The sequence below is a fragment of the Berghia stephanieae genome, chromosome 13 (genome assembly GCF_034508935.2).
Source record: "Berghia stephanieae isolate SIO BIC M18660-M18661 chromosome 13, UCSD_Bste_1.3, whole genome shotgun sequence".
Classification (NCBI taxonomy): Eukaryota; Metazoa; Mollusca; class Gastropoda; order Nudibranchia; family Aeolidiidae; genus Berghia; species Berghia stephanieae.
The window spans coordinates 18,630,608-18,647,381 of record NC_088372.1 but is presented as its reverse complement, the minus strand read 5'-3'; the positions used below and the strand labels follow the sequence as shown (position 1 = coordinate 18,647,381).

The window sequence follows — 16,774 nt, the reverse complement described above, 5'->3', positions numbered from 1 at the left end:
TAAACACAAATTGGCAATTTTTCAGCTTATCCCGCATTTTGCAGGGTTGCCATAATGAATGCCACATCTCCATGCATCTCGGTTCAGAGCATCATCTGCTCCAGGCCTATTTCCGTCATATCTTCCTTTACCCTATCCAACCATCTAATCTTTGGGCGTCCCTCTTTCCTCTTTCCCGCCAATTGTAAGTCCAATACTTTTCTTCCCACGTACTCTCTCTCTCTCTCTCTCTTCTCTCTCTCTCTCTCTCTCTCTCTCTCTCTCTCTCTCTCTCTCTCTCTCTCTCTCTCTCTCTCTCTCTCTCTCTCTCTCGTCTCTTTACGTCCGAACCATTTTAATCTATCATCTCTATGTCTATTATGTTATAATCCCTGAAAACTAGGCATTTTTTTTTTCAAATTTCAAGTAGGCAGGTTTGCATAATATATCTCTGCAGTCTCACTTTTAGGAGGAGAAGAAATTAAAGTGGCATAGCAATAGAAATAATAATTTAAAAATTGAGCTTTTATATAGCGCAATATCCACCACTAAACATGCTAAAAGCGCTTTACAAGGGGTTCATGGCCAATAGCAACATTCAACATGTCAGACGGTGTATGACGCCTGTTAGGCGATATCACAATTTTTAACGGACAGAGACAACGCTGTTAATGACCAGGTACTCATTTTACACCTGAGTACGGTGAGAGAATGTGAGTAAAGAGTCTTTTTCCAAGGACTCAACTATGCGTCGAGCGAGGCTCGAACCCGGGACCTTTCGACGATCCGAAAGCGAGTGTCATGCATAGCACTAGACCACATAGCCGCAAATAAAGTCTAGTGCGAAACATAGCTGAAGATGTTTTCTCTGAAATAGTCATGATTGTCCGGTTCACAACAAACAAAGCTGTTACCTGTGATAACACATAACACAGTGTGTGCTTATCAAAACAATCAATGATTGTTTGTTTATCTTACACTATCTAATATCAGCAATAAATAAATAAAGAAATAAGTAGATAAATTAAATTAAATAAATAAATAAAACGAAATAAATAAATGAATAAATAAATAAATAAATAAATAAATAAATAAATAAATAAATAAATAAATAAATAAATAAATAAATAAATAAATAAATAAATAAATTCAAAAAAAAATAGAATATAAATAAAATGCCTCTAGCAAAGCTGAAGTTTATGAGAGGACATTTCATTTTAATGTTCTATTACGAAAAGGGAATTAAACAAACGGAATGTGTGTGTGTGTGTGTGCGTCTGTGAGTGTGTGTGTGTGTGTGTGTGTGTGTGTGTGTGCCCATAATATGAAATGGATTCATGTATCCAGCAGGATTCAAACCAGAAAATAAAATACAACCGACCCAAGAAGAGTAGGCGATTTTCCAAAGCAATATACCTGCTCACCAATATTGTTCTTCCAGAATAAAATTATGTCAAACATTAACAGGCAAGCTCCATAAGACCCATAAAAGTTTGTTGTTTTTTTTAAAGAAAATTATTTGCATGGGAGGGATAAAGAAATAAAACAAAAAGGAACTTTGGGGCGAATAGAGTGGGAGAATAACGGATAATAAACATATAACATATAAAGGAAAAATAAACAATCATAATTTTTGGTATGACTTAAAAAGGGGAGACAATAGAGAAATGAATAAGTTTACCAATGACAAAATGAAGCAACAATGATTACCAGCAAAATAAATAAATAAATAATTAAAATTAAATAAGCAACTAAAACATGATAAGATCTGAACATGTGTGTATGAAAAACAGTGTCAGTCAAAACAAGAAAGAAAAAAAAACACAAGAAAAAAGCAACAACCCAAAAAAAAAAAAAAAGAATGTGAGACGAATAATTCATATGGGCTGAGTTTTCGGGATGTTTTTTTTTTTTTTTTTTTTTGTCATATATTTTTCTTTCTTCGTTTGTCTGGCACTGTTTCATACACACTGACTTATTCAGATCTTATCTTACAGCAGCAGTGGTGCCTGCTCCCTATTTTTTTCAACTAAAAGAAGGAAGCATAATATGGTATTACTTCTTTCATTATTTTCTTGAACACATAATATTAGGCTTATCAAAATGAACAGGAAAGCATAGATAAAGTCATACCATAAAAGGGGCAACATTATTTAAATTAAAAAAAAAAATCAGTAAATATTCAGTCTTATTATATGTTTGAAAAAAAAACTATACCGATTATTAATTTTTAACAAACAGGGAAAAGATGGATAGTTAATTTAATTGAACCATCGATTCCATTTGGCTTGTAGTGTTGTTTATTTCTTTGAGCTTAAAGCAGCCAAAACGTTTATTAATCAGGGGATTTCTCTTGTCAATATTATGGCCTTCAACTCTGGAATACCTAATAATCTCACAACCCATTAGACGAGAGCAATAGAGAATGAGATTAGCGGAAGAGTAGCGTCCCTTGATTGGAAGTCACGAGCGGAAAAGTTATTAGAGAGAGAACGTCATGTTGGTTGTGCGGCATGAGATACTTCACCGAAAGCGAGGACGAGAGAGACGCATGCGCAAAACCATTTTTACGTTCTCTCTGAAAGGTGACGTCCAATCAAGGGACGCTACTCTTCCGCTAATCTCATTCCCTATACGCTTCAACAGTCGTAACGTCACTTCCCTTGTAATAACGCATGGTAACTTAGTAACTGACTTAGTAACTATCGGAACAATGGCGGACGCCCTTATGAAATATTATTTCTCCGACGAGCATAAAAGCGTATCCAGCGGTGAAAAAAACAAAACATTATAAATCTGTTCATGTTTTGACTTTTACACATTCTGATCACAAGACATATTATGAAAAGTTCTCGCCAGCATGAAGAATAAAAAGCACCGATTTTCTTTGTTTAGAACCACGATGGCCGCCGTTGCTGGGCGACGTGATATCAGACTATTGAATCCTATTTCGAATATGATCTCAAAATGTAAAAGCAGAAAATGAGGTGAGTAGAAACACATTGAAGATTGGGATAATAATATATTGAGCGGTCTTCATCCGCTGATATCATTATCAGCTACTATAACATCTAAACATGTTTTCACATTCAGATACAATATTAAATGAAACAAAAACAAAAATAAAAACTTAGTTGTTTGTTGTTTTTTTTTAAGCCGTCTGTAGTGCATTGCAATAGTCAATACAATTATATTTGGAAAAAAAAAGAAAGAAAAGCATTGAAATTTAACATTATATCTTGGACAGGCAAACAAAAGAACAGCCAATAATAAATTAACTACAATTATATGTAGTAAAGACGCTAAACTTACTTTATGAATCCAAGTGGCGAGAAGAAGAAAATGATTGTTGAAAAAATACCAAATGTTAAATCAAATTATACTTGAATCACTTTCGTTTTATCGTGTTTTGGTGTTTTTCTTTGTTTGTTTGTTTGTTTGTTTGTTTTTTTAAATATGTTTATTTTTTCATGTCTCTGTCAACCCCCCACCCCTGCATACTTTTTCTGATGAAATTTTTGTTTTCCTCCCAAACTCTTAGAAGAGCGAATCTGCTTGCTTGCTCTCTCTCTCTCTCTCTCTCTCTCTCTCTCTCTCTCTCTCTCTCTTCTCTCTCTCTCTCTCTCTCTCTCTCTCTCACACACACACACTCACACACACACAAACTCACTCACTCTTGTTCATACACACACACACATAAATAATACACAAACCACATACACACGCACACATTATTTCAAAGTCAAACACACAAACACATACACATAAAAATACAAACACACAAATACACACACACACACACACACACACACATAATATCATCATCATCATCAACATCAACTCCCCCAACCCCTAAAAGAACGGAAAAAACAATAACAAAACAACAATAACAACAACAACAACAACCACACAAACCGCCAACCAGTGGACACCAGAGACTTATCTTAAAGTCAAACACACAAGCACATACACATAAAAATACAAACACACACATACACACACACACGCAAATATATATATATATATATATATATATATATATATATATATATCATCATCATCATCATCATCATCATCATCATCAACTCCCCCCCCCCCCCCCCATCCCCTAAAAGAACGAAAAATAAAACAATAACAAACAACAAAAACAACAACAATAACAACAACAATAACAACACCAAAAACAACAACACAAACCGCCAACCAGTGGGCACCAGAGACTTATCTGACAACTAGATAGGCAAAAAGAGAGAGAGAGGGAGAGAGAGAGAGAGAGAGAGAGAGAGAGAGAGAGAGAGAGAGAGAGAGAGAGAGAGAGAGAGACAAAAAAGGAGCCATATCATACTTCCTGTCCCATTTCTCCTTGCGGGCCAGGCAATCCATCCATACCATCCATGCCAGGGCGCCCACGAAGCAGCTCCACGTCGATCTCCGGTGGGGGACCCTGGGGACCACGCGGGCCCATCGGTCCTGGAACTCCTCGTTCTCCGTTCAGGCCTAAAGAAAACACGATTGATTGATTGATTGATTGATTGATTGCTTAACTCTCTCCTTACCAGCCATTTTCAGGATTTTCCCCAAAACTTCACACCTAACTAACACAAAAATATATATTTTTTATCACTCAAACACAATCTAGCCTTAAGTTCTTGCGATACATAATTTCTTTAACAAAACATGCTCTACAACATACTGTTTATTTTCTTTAAATGTTATGATGTACAAAAGAAATTTGAATAGGAAAGATGTTGGTTGTATCGTAACGAATGTGACGATTTTTCTATGGGTGGTAAAGAGAGGGTTAATTGCTTAACTCTTATCCTTACCAGTTATTTTTACGAATTTAACTGAAACTTCACACCCACCCAACACAGAAACATATGTTTCAAACAGAATAGTAGTAACGAGTATATTCTATATTTTGTTCAGAAAAATGAGCTCTGCAACACAGTGTCGAGTATTTTATATATAACAAATTGAAATCAGAATAAGAAAACTGTTGGTTGCATCATAACGAATGTGACGATTTTTTTCTATAGGTGGTAAGGAGAGGGTTTTAATAGGCACTTAGATAACCACGCCTCTCGTCAAAATGTAAACAATGGCATTGACTTGGTAAACATAGCAAACTACACAGGTTATTATTATTTTTTTGGAAGTGGTTATTCAGTATCAGATACTGAATAGTGCTTTGCCACTATTCAGTATCCATAAGGAACTCTTTTATTATAGAGAGAGTGAAAAGTGCGACAATCTCAGTTGAATGTAAATAAACTGCTGACCTACTACCAGATTGAACTCGTGCAGTTACTGACAGCCCGATTCAAAGTTGTAGAAATATTTTAATCGTTATTTTTAAATTTCTGCTATTGTGCAATTAACATAGTTCAAATTATCAAAAGAAGAGTGGCATTCCAATACATTTTTTAATGTCTAAATAGACATGATTAAATGTCACTAAAAGTTCAGTAACACCATGGCTTGGTGGATAAGCTGTTTGACTCTGAACTTAAGGTTCGAGAGTTCAAATCCCGGCCGGGTTAACTTTTATTTCTCCCAATATTTTTGTTTTAATCATTTTATTTGCTTGTAATATATTTTAATGTTTATATTATACTATTATTATTATTATTATTATTATTATTATTATTATTATTATTATTATTATTATTATATTATTATTATTATTATTATTATTATTATTATTATTATTTTATTATTATTTCTACTTACTATTATTATTATTGTTGTTGTTGTAATCGTCATCATCATCATTATTATGATTATGATTTTTAAATCAAGTAGTAGGAGTTATTTAATCAGTTATCGATTTATTACGAATATCTTTTATGTGTTATAATCTCGTTGTTGTTTTTCATTGATGAGCTCTTCTATTGTTCATTACTTTTTAAAATCTTGCTTTTTTCTGTTTGTCACATTTGTTGTTGTTGTTGTTCTTGTTGTTGTTTTTGTTTGTTTGTTTTGTCATCTAAGACAATTTACGTGATAATAATAATAATTAATAAATAATAATATAATATAATATAATAATTAATAATAATAATAATAATAAATAATAATAATAATATAATAATAATAATAATAAGATAATAATAATAATATAATAATAATAATAATAATAATAATAATAATAATAATAATAATAATAATAATAATAATAATAATAATAAGTCTAATAATATAATAATAATATGAAGTTAATAATAATAATAATAATAATAAATAATAATAATAATATATAATAATAATAAATTAATAATAATAATAATATATAATAATAATAATAATAATAATTTATAAACAGATACTGAATATTAGACTACAATTGACATCTATTTACTGAATACACGTGGTATTTTTAGGGGTGTTTCTTTTTTTACGAAACCTGAAACCTGCCGAAACACGCCGAAACCTGACAAAGTTAGGGGAAGCAGGCAGCAGTGGGGAGTGAACCTGGGACTCAGGGAAATGTACACCATTGGGGAGTGAACCTGGGACTGAGTTTCGTAACAAAAAAGCAATTACTTTTTTACGAAACCCAACAATATCCAACAAAGTTATGGAAAGAAAGTAGGCAACAGTGGGGGAGTGAACCTGAGACTCAGGGAAGTGTACACTATTGGGGAATAAACCTAAGTCTATGGTTTTTCGGTGGGTTTTGGCGGGTTTCGTAAAAAAGTAATTGCTTCATTCTCGTCTGGTACCCAACTCCCATAGTCCCAGGTTCATTTCCACTGATATCCTCTTCTCACAGTCCCAGGTTCACTCTCAACCAGTGTGCACTTCCCTAAGTCCCGGTTCATTGCCCAATGGTGCCCACTTCCCATAACTTTTGATAATTTCGGTAGGTTTCGAAATAAAAGTACATTCTGAGCTCACTGTCCACTGGTATCAGCCTCTCGCAGTCCCAGGTTCAATCCCCTCTGTGTCCAAATCCCAGATTCACTCCCCACTGCTGCCTGCTTCCCATAACGTTGTCGGGTTTTGGCGGGTTTCGTAAAACAGTAATTCCCCCTCCCCTTGGTATTGTCTTTTTACAATATCCAGAGTCCTAGGTTCACTCCCCACAAGTGTACACTTCCCTGAATCTCAGGTTCACCCCCCACTGTTGCCTACTTCAATAACTTTGTCGGATATTGCCAGGTTTCGTCGGGTTTCGTAAAAAAAGTAATTGCTTTTATATGAAACTCGCTGAAGCACGCTGAAAACCAGAGTCTCAGGTTCACTCCCCACTGGCGTACACTTCCCTGAATCTTCCATAACTTTGTCGGATATTGCCGGGTTTCGTATAAAAGTAATTGCATTTATATGAAACTCGCTGAAACCCGCCGAAAACCAGAGTCTCAGGTTCACTCCCCACATGTGTATACTTCCATGAATCTCAGGTTCACCCCCCACTATTGCCTACTTCATTAACTTTGTCGGATATTGCCAGGTTTCGTCGGGTTTCAGAAAAAAGTAATTGCTTATATATGAAACTCGCTGAAATTCGCCTAAACCCAGAGTCTCAGGTTCACTCCCTACTAGTGTATACTTCCCTGTGTCTCAGGTTCAGTCCCCATTATTTGCTTACTTTCCATAACTTTGCCTCAATTTGTTGGCATTTGGCGCATTTCGTAAACAAAAAGTAATTGCTTTTTTAAAATAACAAAATCCGCCGAAACCCAGTCCCAGGTTCACTCCCCACTGGTGTACACTTCCCCGAATCTCAGGTTCACTCCCCACTGTTGCCTACTACCCATAACTTTCTTGGATATTTCAAGGTTTCGTCGGGTTTTGTAAAAAAGTAATTGATTTTATATGAAACTAGCTGAAGCTCGCCGAAAACCATAGTCTCAGGTTCACTCCCCACTGGTGTACACTTCACTGAGTCCCAGGTTCACTCCCCACGCGTTGCCTACTTTCCACTTCTTTGCCGCATATTGTCGGGTTTCGTACAAAAGTAATCCCCCCCCCCCCCCCATTGTTATTGCTTTTTTATAAACCCCAGAGTCCCAGGTTCACTCCCCACTGGTGTACACTTCCCTGAATCTCAGGTTCACCCCTCCTCCCCCCCCCCCCCCTCAGCCTCTACACACACACACACACACGCTGCTGCCTACGTCCCAGAACTTTGTCGGATATTGCCAGGTGTCGTCCGGCTTTTTATTACGAAACCCGCTGAAACCCATCCCAGGTTCACTCCCCACTGTTGTACACTTCTCTGAGTCCGAGATTCACTCCCACAGCTGCCCTCTTCCCATAACTTCGTCGGGTTTCGGAAAAAAAACACCGTATTATAGTGCAAAACCACTATTCAGTGTCAGATACTGAATAGTGCAAAACCACTATTCAGTATCAGATACTGAATAGTACAAAACCACTATTCAGTATCAGATACTGAATAGTGCAAAACCACTATTCAGTATCAGATACTGAATAGTGCAAAACCACTATTCAGTATCAGATACTGAATAGTGCTAGCCTATTTTTTTTGTTATAGGCTGAAGAAGGGTTTTGAGCCCAAAACATTCCGTGTTTGGTAATTTGTTCTCTTCCTTTTGAAGCTGTTATGATCAATTTTGTTTGGGCACATGTTGGACAGGTGGAAAGACCCGCCCACTGATGAAGCGATTTTGCCGTCAGGCCGGTTCTCGACTGTAGCCGATTCGCTGCCACACTCAGTGTCTTGCGAAAACCGGGTGCAAATAATATCTATAACGCTTTTAGAATAAAAAAAGTATTTGAAATCAAGGGAATAGTTGTGACCCCTCGTCTCAAAACGGTAGTAAGTCGGGATGATTAAGATGTTGAAAATGGAATTTGTAGCTAGAAATATCATGTTTAAGTTGAATTTATATGCTTTATAGAGGAGAAGGAATATCATATTTTACTGTACTAAATACCAACGTTTCATATTTTTGACCATTTGAACTATAATTGGACTTTTTAGTATCTGTTCCATCCCGACATAATACCGTTTTGAGACGAGGGGTCACATTTTATAGACATCCGATCGGGAGTCCCTAGATCATCATCATCATCATTATCATCATCATCATCATCATCATCATCATCATCATCATCATCATCATCATCATCATCATCATCATCATCATCATCATCATCATCAATCTTACCATTGACTCCAGGTTCTCCTGGTTCTCCCCTCAGTCCTTGAGGGCCCATAATGCCTCTGGGTCCGATAGGTCCCCGTGGGCCCTCAGGTCCAGGAGGTCCTGCCCTTCCACCAGTACCACCAATACCGCCGATACCGTCTTCTCCGTCACCAGAGCCACCATCAACCCATGGACCGGAACCGCCGGGTCCTGGAGGTCCAGGAGGTCCTGGCGGCCCGATGGGTCCGATGTCTCCTTTATAACCCTGGGGTCCTTGAATGCCTCGGGGACCTAAAGAAAAAACAAAACAAAACAAAACATATATAAATTTAACAAACACATTCATTGTAAAACAGTCTTTACAGAATTATCAGTATGGTTTTCTGTATAATAAAAACAAAAAAAACAAATATTTAAGAAAAAAGATAATAGTAATAATATCATATAAATAAATAAATAAATAAATAAATAAATAAATAAATAAATAAATAACAAAGGGGAAAAAACAAAACAAAAACAAAACAAATGTGATCCATTGAGTTATTTATACTGTTTTTGTATTATAGCGGAGGAAGGGCTTGAGGTATGAAAACTTTCTTTAATTAATCTTTTGCCCATTATTTTTTAGCTTGTTACTCGAACCTATAAAAGCAACGAAACTGACGTCACTCGGCTCTTTGATATTGTTTTTAGACAGCACCTTTGGTGATTAGTTCTCACAAAATTATATCAATTGGACTACAAAACTTTCTCCGGTGGTCGAGATCGACTGATTTTATGGGATGTTCTTTTTTTCTTGTATTTTTCTTTCTTGCTTTGTCTGGCACCTTTCATACACACTTGTTCAGATCTTTATCAAAACGTTAAGGTTTACACGTAGTTTTATGTTGTGAGTATTTTACCTAAATGTATAGCATCAATAACCAAAGGATGTGAGGAAGATCCAGAGCACTTTATTGGAGACCTGTGGCAGCAGAAATAGGCGAAAAATCACGATCTCCTCATTTGGTAGAAGGGTTAGAATTATGTCATTGAGGTATACGCGCGGTGTTCTTTCCCTCCAGTTTTGTTCAAATGTTTTATTTGAAAAAGAACTAGACTATCACAACGAACAACAGTAAAACTAAAAAGAAGCACTTGATAAAGAATTAACATGCAGACCATTCATCCATTACTCATGTGTCCATCCATCCATCAATCAATCCATCAATCCACCAACCCATCCACCAATCAATCATCAATCCACCCACCCACCGATCCATCAATCTATCAATCCACCCACCCATCCATCAATCAATCCATCAATCCACCATCCACCAATCAACCCATCAATCCACCCACCCACCCATCCATCAATCCATTAATCCACCCACCCACCAATCAATCCATCACCCACCCATCCACCAATCAATCTATCAATCCACCCACCCATCCATCAATCAATCCATCAATCCACCCATCCATCAATCAACCACATCCAATCCACCCACCCACCCATCCAATCAATCCATCAATCCACCCACCACCCCATCACATCAATCCAACCACACCATCCATCAATCCACCCACCCATCCATCCATCAATCCACCCACCATCACCATCCATCAACCCATTCAATCACCCACCCATCACCACCATCAATCACATCCATCAATCCACACCCATCAATCCATCCACATCAACACACCCCATCAATCCACCCACCCATCCACCAATCAACCCATCAATCCACCCACCCATCCACCAATCAACCCATCAATCCACCCACTCCACCACCAATCAATCCATCAATCCACCCATCCACCAATCAACCCATCAATCCACCCACCCATCCACCAATCAACCCATCAATCCACCCACCCATCCACCAAACAACCATCAATCCACCCATCCACCAATCAACCCATACAATCCACCCACCATCCACAATCAATCCATCAATCCACCCACCCATCAATCAACCCATCAATCCACCACCAAGAAGCCCAAACAAACCAGTTATCATCAGACTTGTACATAAAATAAGACGTCGTCGATTACACCAGCGACATCTATAGATAGAATGCGCTTGGCCAAGGAGTTCACAACATTGCCATCCGGAAGTATAACGGACCAACACACAAACTCTGTGTAACCATGAACTTTTATAGTCTGGTTAATACAGTTTAGTGAGATCAACTCACAACTGCGGATGGCAAAAACAATAACAAAGGCCTGAGTGACGTCATCTGCATACTATCTATAGAGATAATGATATCCTAGATGCATCCCAATCTTACCTGCTTTTCCATCGCGTCCCGGGGCTCCTGTCATGCCTGGCTCTCCAGGAGGTCCATCAATACCTGGGGGTCCGATGACGTAATCACCCTGGAAGTTAAATTTTTGTTTTAAATTTAAAAAATCATCGTCCAGTGTTTTAATCGAATCTTACTGTTGATGACAAATGGTCTCAAAGCCAGTGTGAAATGAATCAACTGTCAAAAACATTCTTTAAATACAAAACGTGAGCATTTCTAAAGAGCAATATCCACTAGAACTTACTCAAAGCGCTTTACAGTGGGGTTCCCCCCCCCCCCCTTTAAAAGTTCACATGGCCAGAAGTATAAGATTTAACATTCTTTTGCAATAGTTGACAAAACAACACTGTACATTCATAAGAAATGATTATAACAGTAAGTTCACAATTCCAACACACAGGATAAACATTTTCCCCCCAAGAACAATCGAGGAATGAAACACTCTCCCACCAAAAATCCTAGATAATACCAAACGACAACAAATTTGATCAGCTATTTATCATTTACTTTCAACTCAACGAGTTGTTCAAACTATTCAAATATGTTGGGTTTTTTGTTGGTTTTTTTTTTTTTTTTGGTCTGCCATTACTCTTTTTACTTCTATATGTCCTGTGAGAACAAGATGTTCAATACATTTATGTCGATTTAGGTGCCCTAATGAGCTAAAGAGATTTTACTCAAGAATTATTGGAAATGACTGACCTTAGGTCCAGGTTGTCCATTGTTTCCTGGAAACCCTCTCTGTCCAGGAGCTCCTGGGATTCCTGGTTTTCCAATCTCAGATCTACCCGGTCTTCCTGGCAAACCTGGCTCTCCAGGCTCTCCCTTGGGTCCAGGTGCACCGCCGTCCTCGCTGATAACGCCCAGGGAGCCTGGCCTTCCTGGCGGACCAGGTTCTCCTGGTGGTCCTCGCATAGAAACGCCTGGGATACCCTGAAAATGGTGTGTGTGTGTGTGTTATATAAACGAAAGACTATTATTAAATCAAATAACCACAATGCTACTATAATTGAATCCAATTCATAATATGTACTTGAGTAGTCCATGGAGCCGAGTTTAAAACCTTTCTTGTTCATTAGCACCAAGTGGAATAGCTATCCTTTGAATAGGGGCTAGTCTATAGCAATGAACAACATTGATGATGATGATAACAATAATAATAATAACAATAATAATAATAATAATAATAATAATAATAATAATAATAATAATAATAATAATAATAACAATAACAATACAATAATAACAATAATAATAATAATAATAATAATAATAATAATAATAATAAATGACAATAGTAATTAATTATTTTATTATATTATTATTTTATTATTATTATTATTATTATTATTATTATTATTATTATTATTATTATTATATTATTATTATTATTATTATTATTATTATCATTTTTATCATTATTATATTGATCATTATAATTATTATTATTAACATTCATACTTTCACCCACTCATTCCACGCCCCCATCCAATGATCCATCGGTCTATCCGTCCATTCATCCATTTATTTATCCATCTAACCATCCATCAATCCACCTATCAATCCATCAATCCAATCATCGATCAGTCCACCCATCCGTACACTCATCCATCCACTGTCCACCCATCCATTGATCCATCCATTCATCCATCTATCAACCCACCCACCCATCCATTCATCAAGCAATCAATCCACCCTTCCATTAATCCATCAACCCAGTCACCCATCCATTCATCCATCAATCCATCAATCCACCCACCCACCCACCATCTATTGATCCATCTACCCACACAACCCATTCATCTATCCATATATCCACCCATCAATCCACCCACTCATCCATTCATCCAGCAATCAATCCACTCTTCCATTCATCCATCAACCCACCATTCCATCCATTCATCCATCAATCCACCCACCCACCCATCTATTGATCCATCTACCCACACAACCCATCCATCCATCCATATATCCACCCCTCAATCCACCCACCCATCCATTCATCCATCAAACCAATCACCCACCCAACCACATCCCTCCATCTATCCATTCATCCATCAACCCACCCACCCATTGATCCATCCATCCATCTATCCAATCATCCACCAATTCACCTACCCACCCATTCACCCACCCATCCATCCATCAACATAACCCACTTACCCTGTCGCCTTTATCCCCTTTCTCTCCACGCTCCCCATCCCTTCCAGGTAAGCCGTCCATGCCAGTGTCGCCTGTCTCTCCCTTCTGACCCACGAACCCAGGAACACCCGTCTCTCCTGGAACTCCTCTGTCTCCTTTATCTCCTGAAAAGGGAACCAAAACGGAAGCATTTGCAACATTTATCAACGCAAGATGTGTACCCATAAATTTTCTCGTACGTTTGCTTGTTGGGTTTTCTTCTAGAAGTCAGGGAGAGAATGCTCTAATGAGACTAGGGTTAGAAGCGATCTTTTTTGGGGTCGTGGATAGCTCAAACGGTAGAGTCAAGCTCTCCCCGGCCAGGCGGAGTTGTCATACCAGTAAGGTCGCGGGTTCGAGCCCCCATCGCCGCCGGGAAGTTTTTATTCTCTATTGTCTTCTGACACTTTCCTACTCACTTCATTTCTTGTTTTCGTCTAGAATGAATGAATATGATTGCGCTGTCTCTATGGACGCTTGCCGTGAATGTGTGTGTTACTTCGAGTGTGATAGTCCCGGATCCTGGGTTCGAGCCTTGCTCGGCGCATAGTTGAGTCATTGGAAAAGGCTCTTTACTCACATTCTCTAAACGTACTCAGGTGTAAAATGAGTACCTGGCCGTCAACAGCGTTCTCTGTCGAAAAAAAAATGTAAAATCGCCAAACGGGCGTCATGTCTCGTTCTACATGTTACGCGTTGCTGTTGATCAGGGACCCTTTGAACAGCGCTTTTAGCACGTTTAGTGGATATTGCGCTATATAAAAGCTCAAGTTTAAGTTTAAATTTAACATGCATGGGTCATAATGCAGTTTGACATAATGAAAGAAAAGAACTATAAAAAGTTCATGATCTAAGAAAATACAATTTGACCAGGGTTGAGTAAACTGGAACTACGTTTTAAGGGATCAAGACTAGAATTCCATTTCTTTGTTTGATTGACTGTTTGTTTGTTTGTTTCGTTTAGTTTTATGCTGCTTTTTTCTTTCTATTTTTTAAAAAGGTACCTTTCGCGCCCATGAGTCCTTTGAGGTCTGGAGGTGGAGGGGTGATAAGTGGTGGCCTGTCCATGCCAGGTTTCCCTTGCAAACCTCTCTCTCCTTTCTGGCCTTTCTCTCCCTTAGTGCTGGAAGAATTCTATGTAATGGAAGTTTAGGTGGAAAAAAAAAATAACAACATAAGATTATTATAGCAACATATTATAGTAACTGTGCATTATCATTGTTAATCATAGTCTGTCTGTAGATTTGATACGTACTCGTTGATAGCCCTATAGTTTCATCTAATCAAATAAATAAAAACATAATAAATAATAAATAAATAATAAATAAATAATAAATAAATAAATAAATAAATAAATAAATAAATAAATAAATAAATAAATAAATAAATAAATAAATAAATAAATAAATAAATAAATACATAAATAAATAAATATATCCAATGCAATACTTTGTTTAAAGGAAATTCTTTGTCACTGTTGATATCAACAAACCAGACTTTGATTAATGACAATTTCAGCTTTAATCGAAGTCTACTTATTTACAAGTCTGACAACCCACATTGTTATGGGCCTACTATTGTTGTAATGGGAAAAAACCCAACTTTCAAACCAATGCGAAATATTGGCCATATCAACAATGTTAACTCACGCCCATGATTGCGATCAACTGACCAATAGCTACCGTGTCCTTTAAACATCCAATGCTTTCATTATTTAAATCAACTCACCAACACCTAATGTTGCTTTTAAACATCCAATACTTCCATCTTTTAAAATATCAACTCACCAATACCGACTGTGTTCTTTAAACATCCAATGCTTTCATCTTTTAAAATATCAACACACCAACACCTACTGTGTCCTTTAAACATCCAATGCTTTCATGTTTAAAAAAATCAACACACCAACACCTACTGTGTCCTTTAAACATCCAATGCTTTCATCTTTTAAAAAATCAACACACCAACACCTACTGTGTCCTTTAAACATCCAATGCTTTCATCTTTTAAAAAGTCAACCGACCAACACCTACTGTGTCCTTTAAACATCCATTATTTTCATGTTTTAAAAAATCAACTCACCAACACCGATCAAGTTCAACTAGAAAAAGTACATCCCCGAACTTAATACATACTTACCTCTATGATCGGCTTTTTAGTGCTGAGACCTGGTCTATCACCCCCGATATCCGAGCCATCTCCTGATCCACTGAAATCCTGTGGTGGTGGAGGTGGTGGTGGTCGTAGTGGTAGTAGAAATGATTGATACAATAGATTTGATGGTTGTTGATGTAATATTATATTTTACGGTAATGGAGGTGGTGGTGATGATGATATGATGATGATGATGATGATGATGATGATGATGATGATGATGACGATGATGATAACGATGACGACGCAAGGACAACGAAAACGACGACGGTGATGATGATGATGATGATGATGATGATGATGATGATGATGATGATGATGATGATGATAATAATAATGATAAATAAAGAAATGCAAGAGAAAATATAATTCTTTCCATATCAAAGAAACAATAGAAAGAGCGAAAAACAATAAAGATCAATAAAGGAATCACAGTGTATCTAGATATACTTACAAAATCACAATTGGCGTCTTCAGCCTCGGCAGGGTTTCCAAAAATCTTCAACTCCTCAATCGCTCCCTAAAGGTGAAAAATTGGAAAGGGAGGGGGGGGGGGAGGGGGGGGGATATATAAATAGAATATTATTATTAATAGTCACAATCAAAGCCACCGTCAATATATCCTCATAAACCATAACCACTTTCTAGCAAATGACTTCGAGTTTTCTGGCACTAAAAAATACTTGAGCTTTTTATATAGAGCAATATCTACTAAACGTGCTCAAAGCCCTTTACAAAGGGGCCCTGACCAAACCAACAGCAACTGTAACGTATAGAATGAGACAATATTAGGCGATATAGCAATGTTTTCGACAGTCAGCGGCTGTTAACAACCAGGTACTCATTTTACACCCGAGCACGGTGAGAGGATGTAAGAAAAGAGTCTTTTTTGGAAAGACTAAGCTATGCGTCGAGCGAGGCTCGAACCCAGGACCTTCCGATCCGAAAGCGAGCGTCATACTATTAGACCACATAGCGGCACTAATCATAATGATTGTAGGTTTGTTTTTTGTTTTTCTTTTTATGCCTGTTGGATGACTTTG

At 37.3% G+C, this 16,774-nt stretch overlaps 1 protein-coding gene across 1 annotated transcript in view; it reads right to left on the bottom strand.

Moving 5' to 3' along the window:
- The window catches only part of LOC144959110 (uncharacterized), a 130,523-nt gene that overhangs the window by 39,194 nt on the left and 74,555 nt on the right, over positions 1-16,774 (bottom strand). Inside the window, 8 exon segments of the mRNA XM_078891532.1 lie at positions 4,325-4,476; positions 9,120-9,389; positions 11,379-11,466; positions 12,099-12,329; positions 13,560-13,702; positions 14,582-14,711; positions 15,717-15,794; positions 16,186-16,251. Coding sequence (XP_078747658.1) covers positions 4,325-4,476; positions 9,120-9,389; positions 11,379-11,466; positions 12,099-12,329; positions 13,560-13,702; positions 14,582-14,711; positions 15,717-15,794; positions 16,186-16,251 — 1,158 coding nt within the window.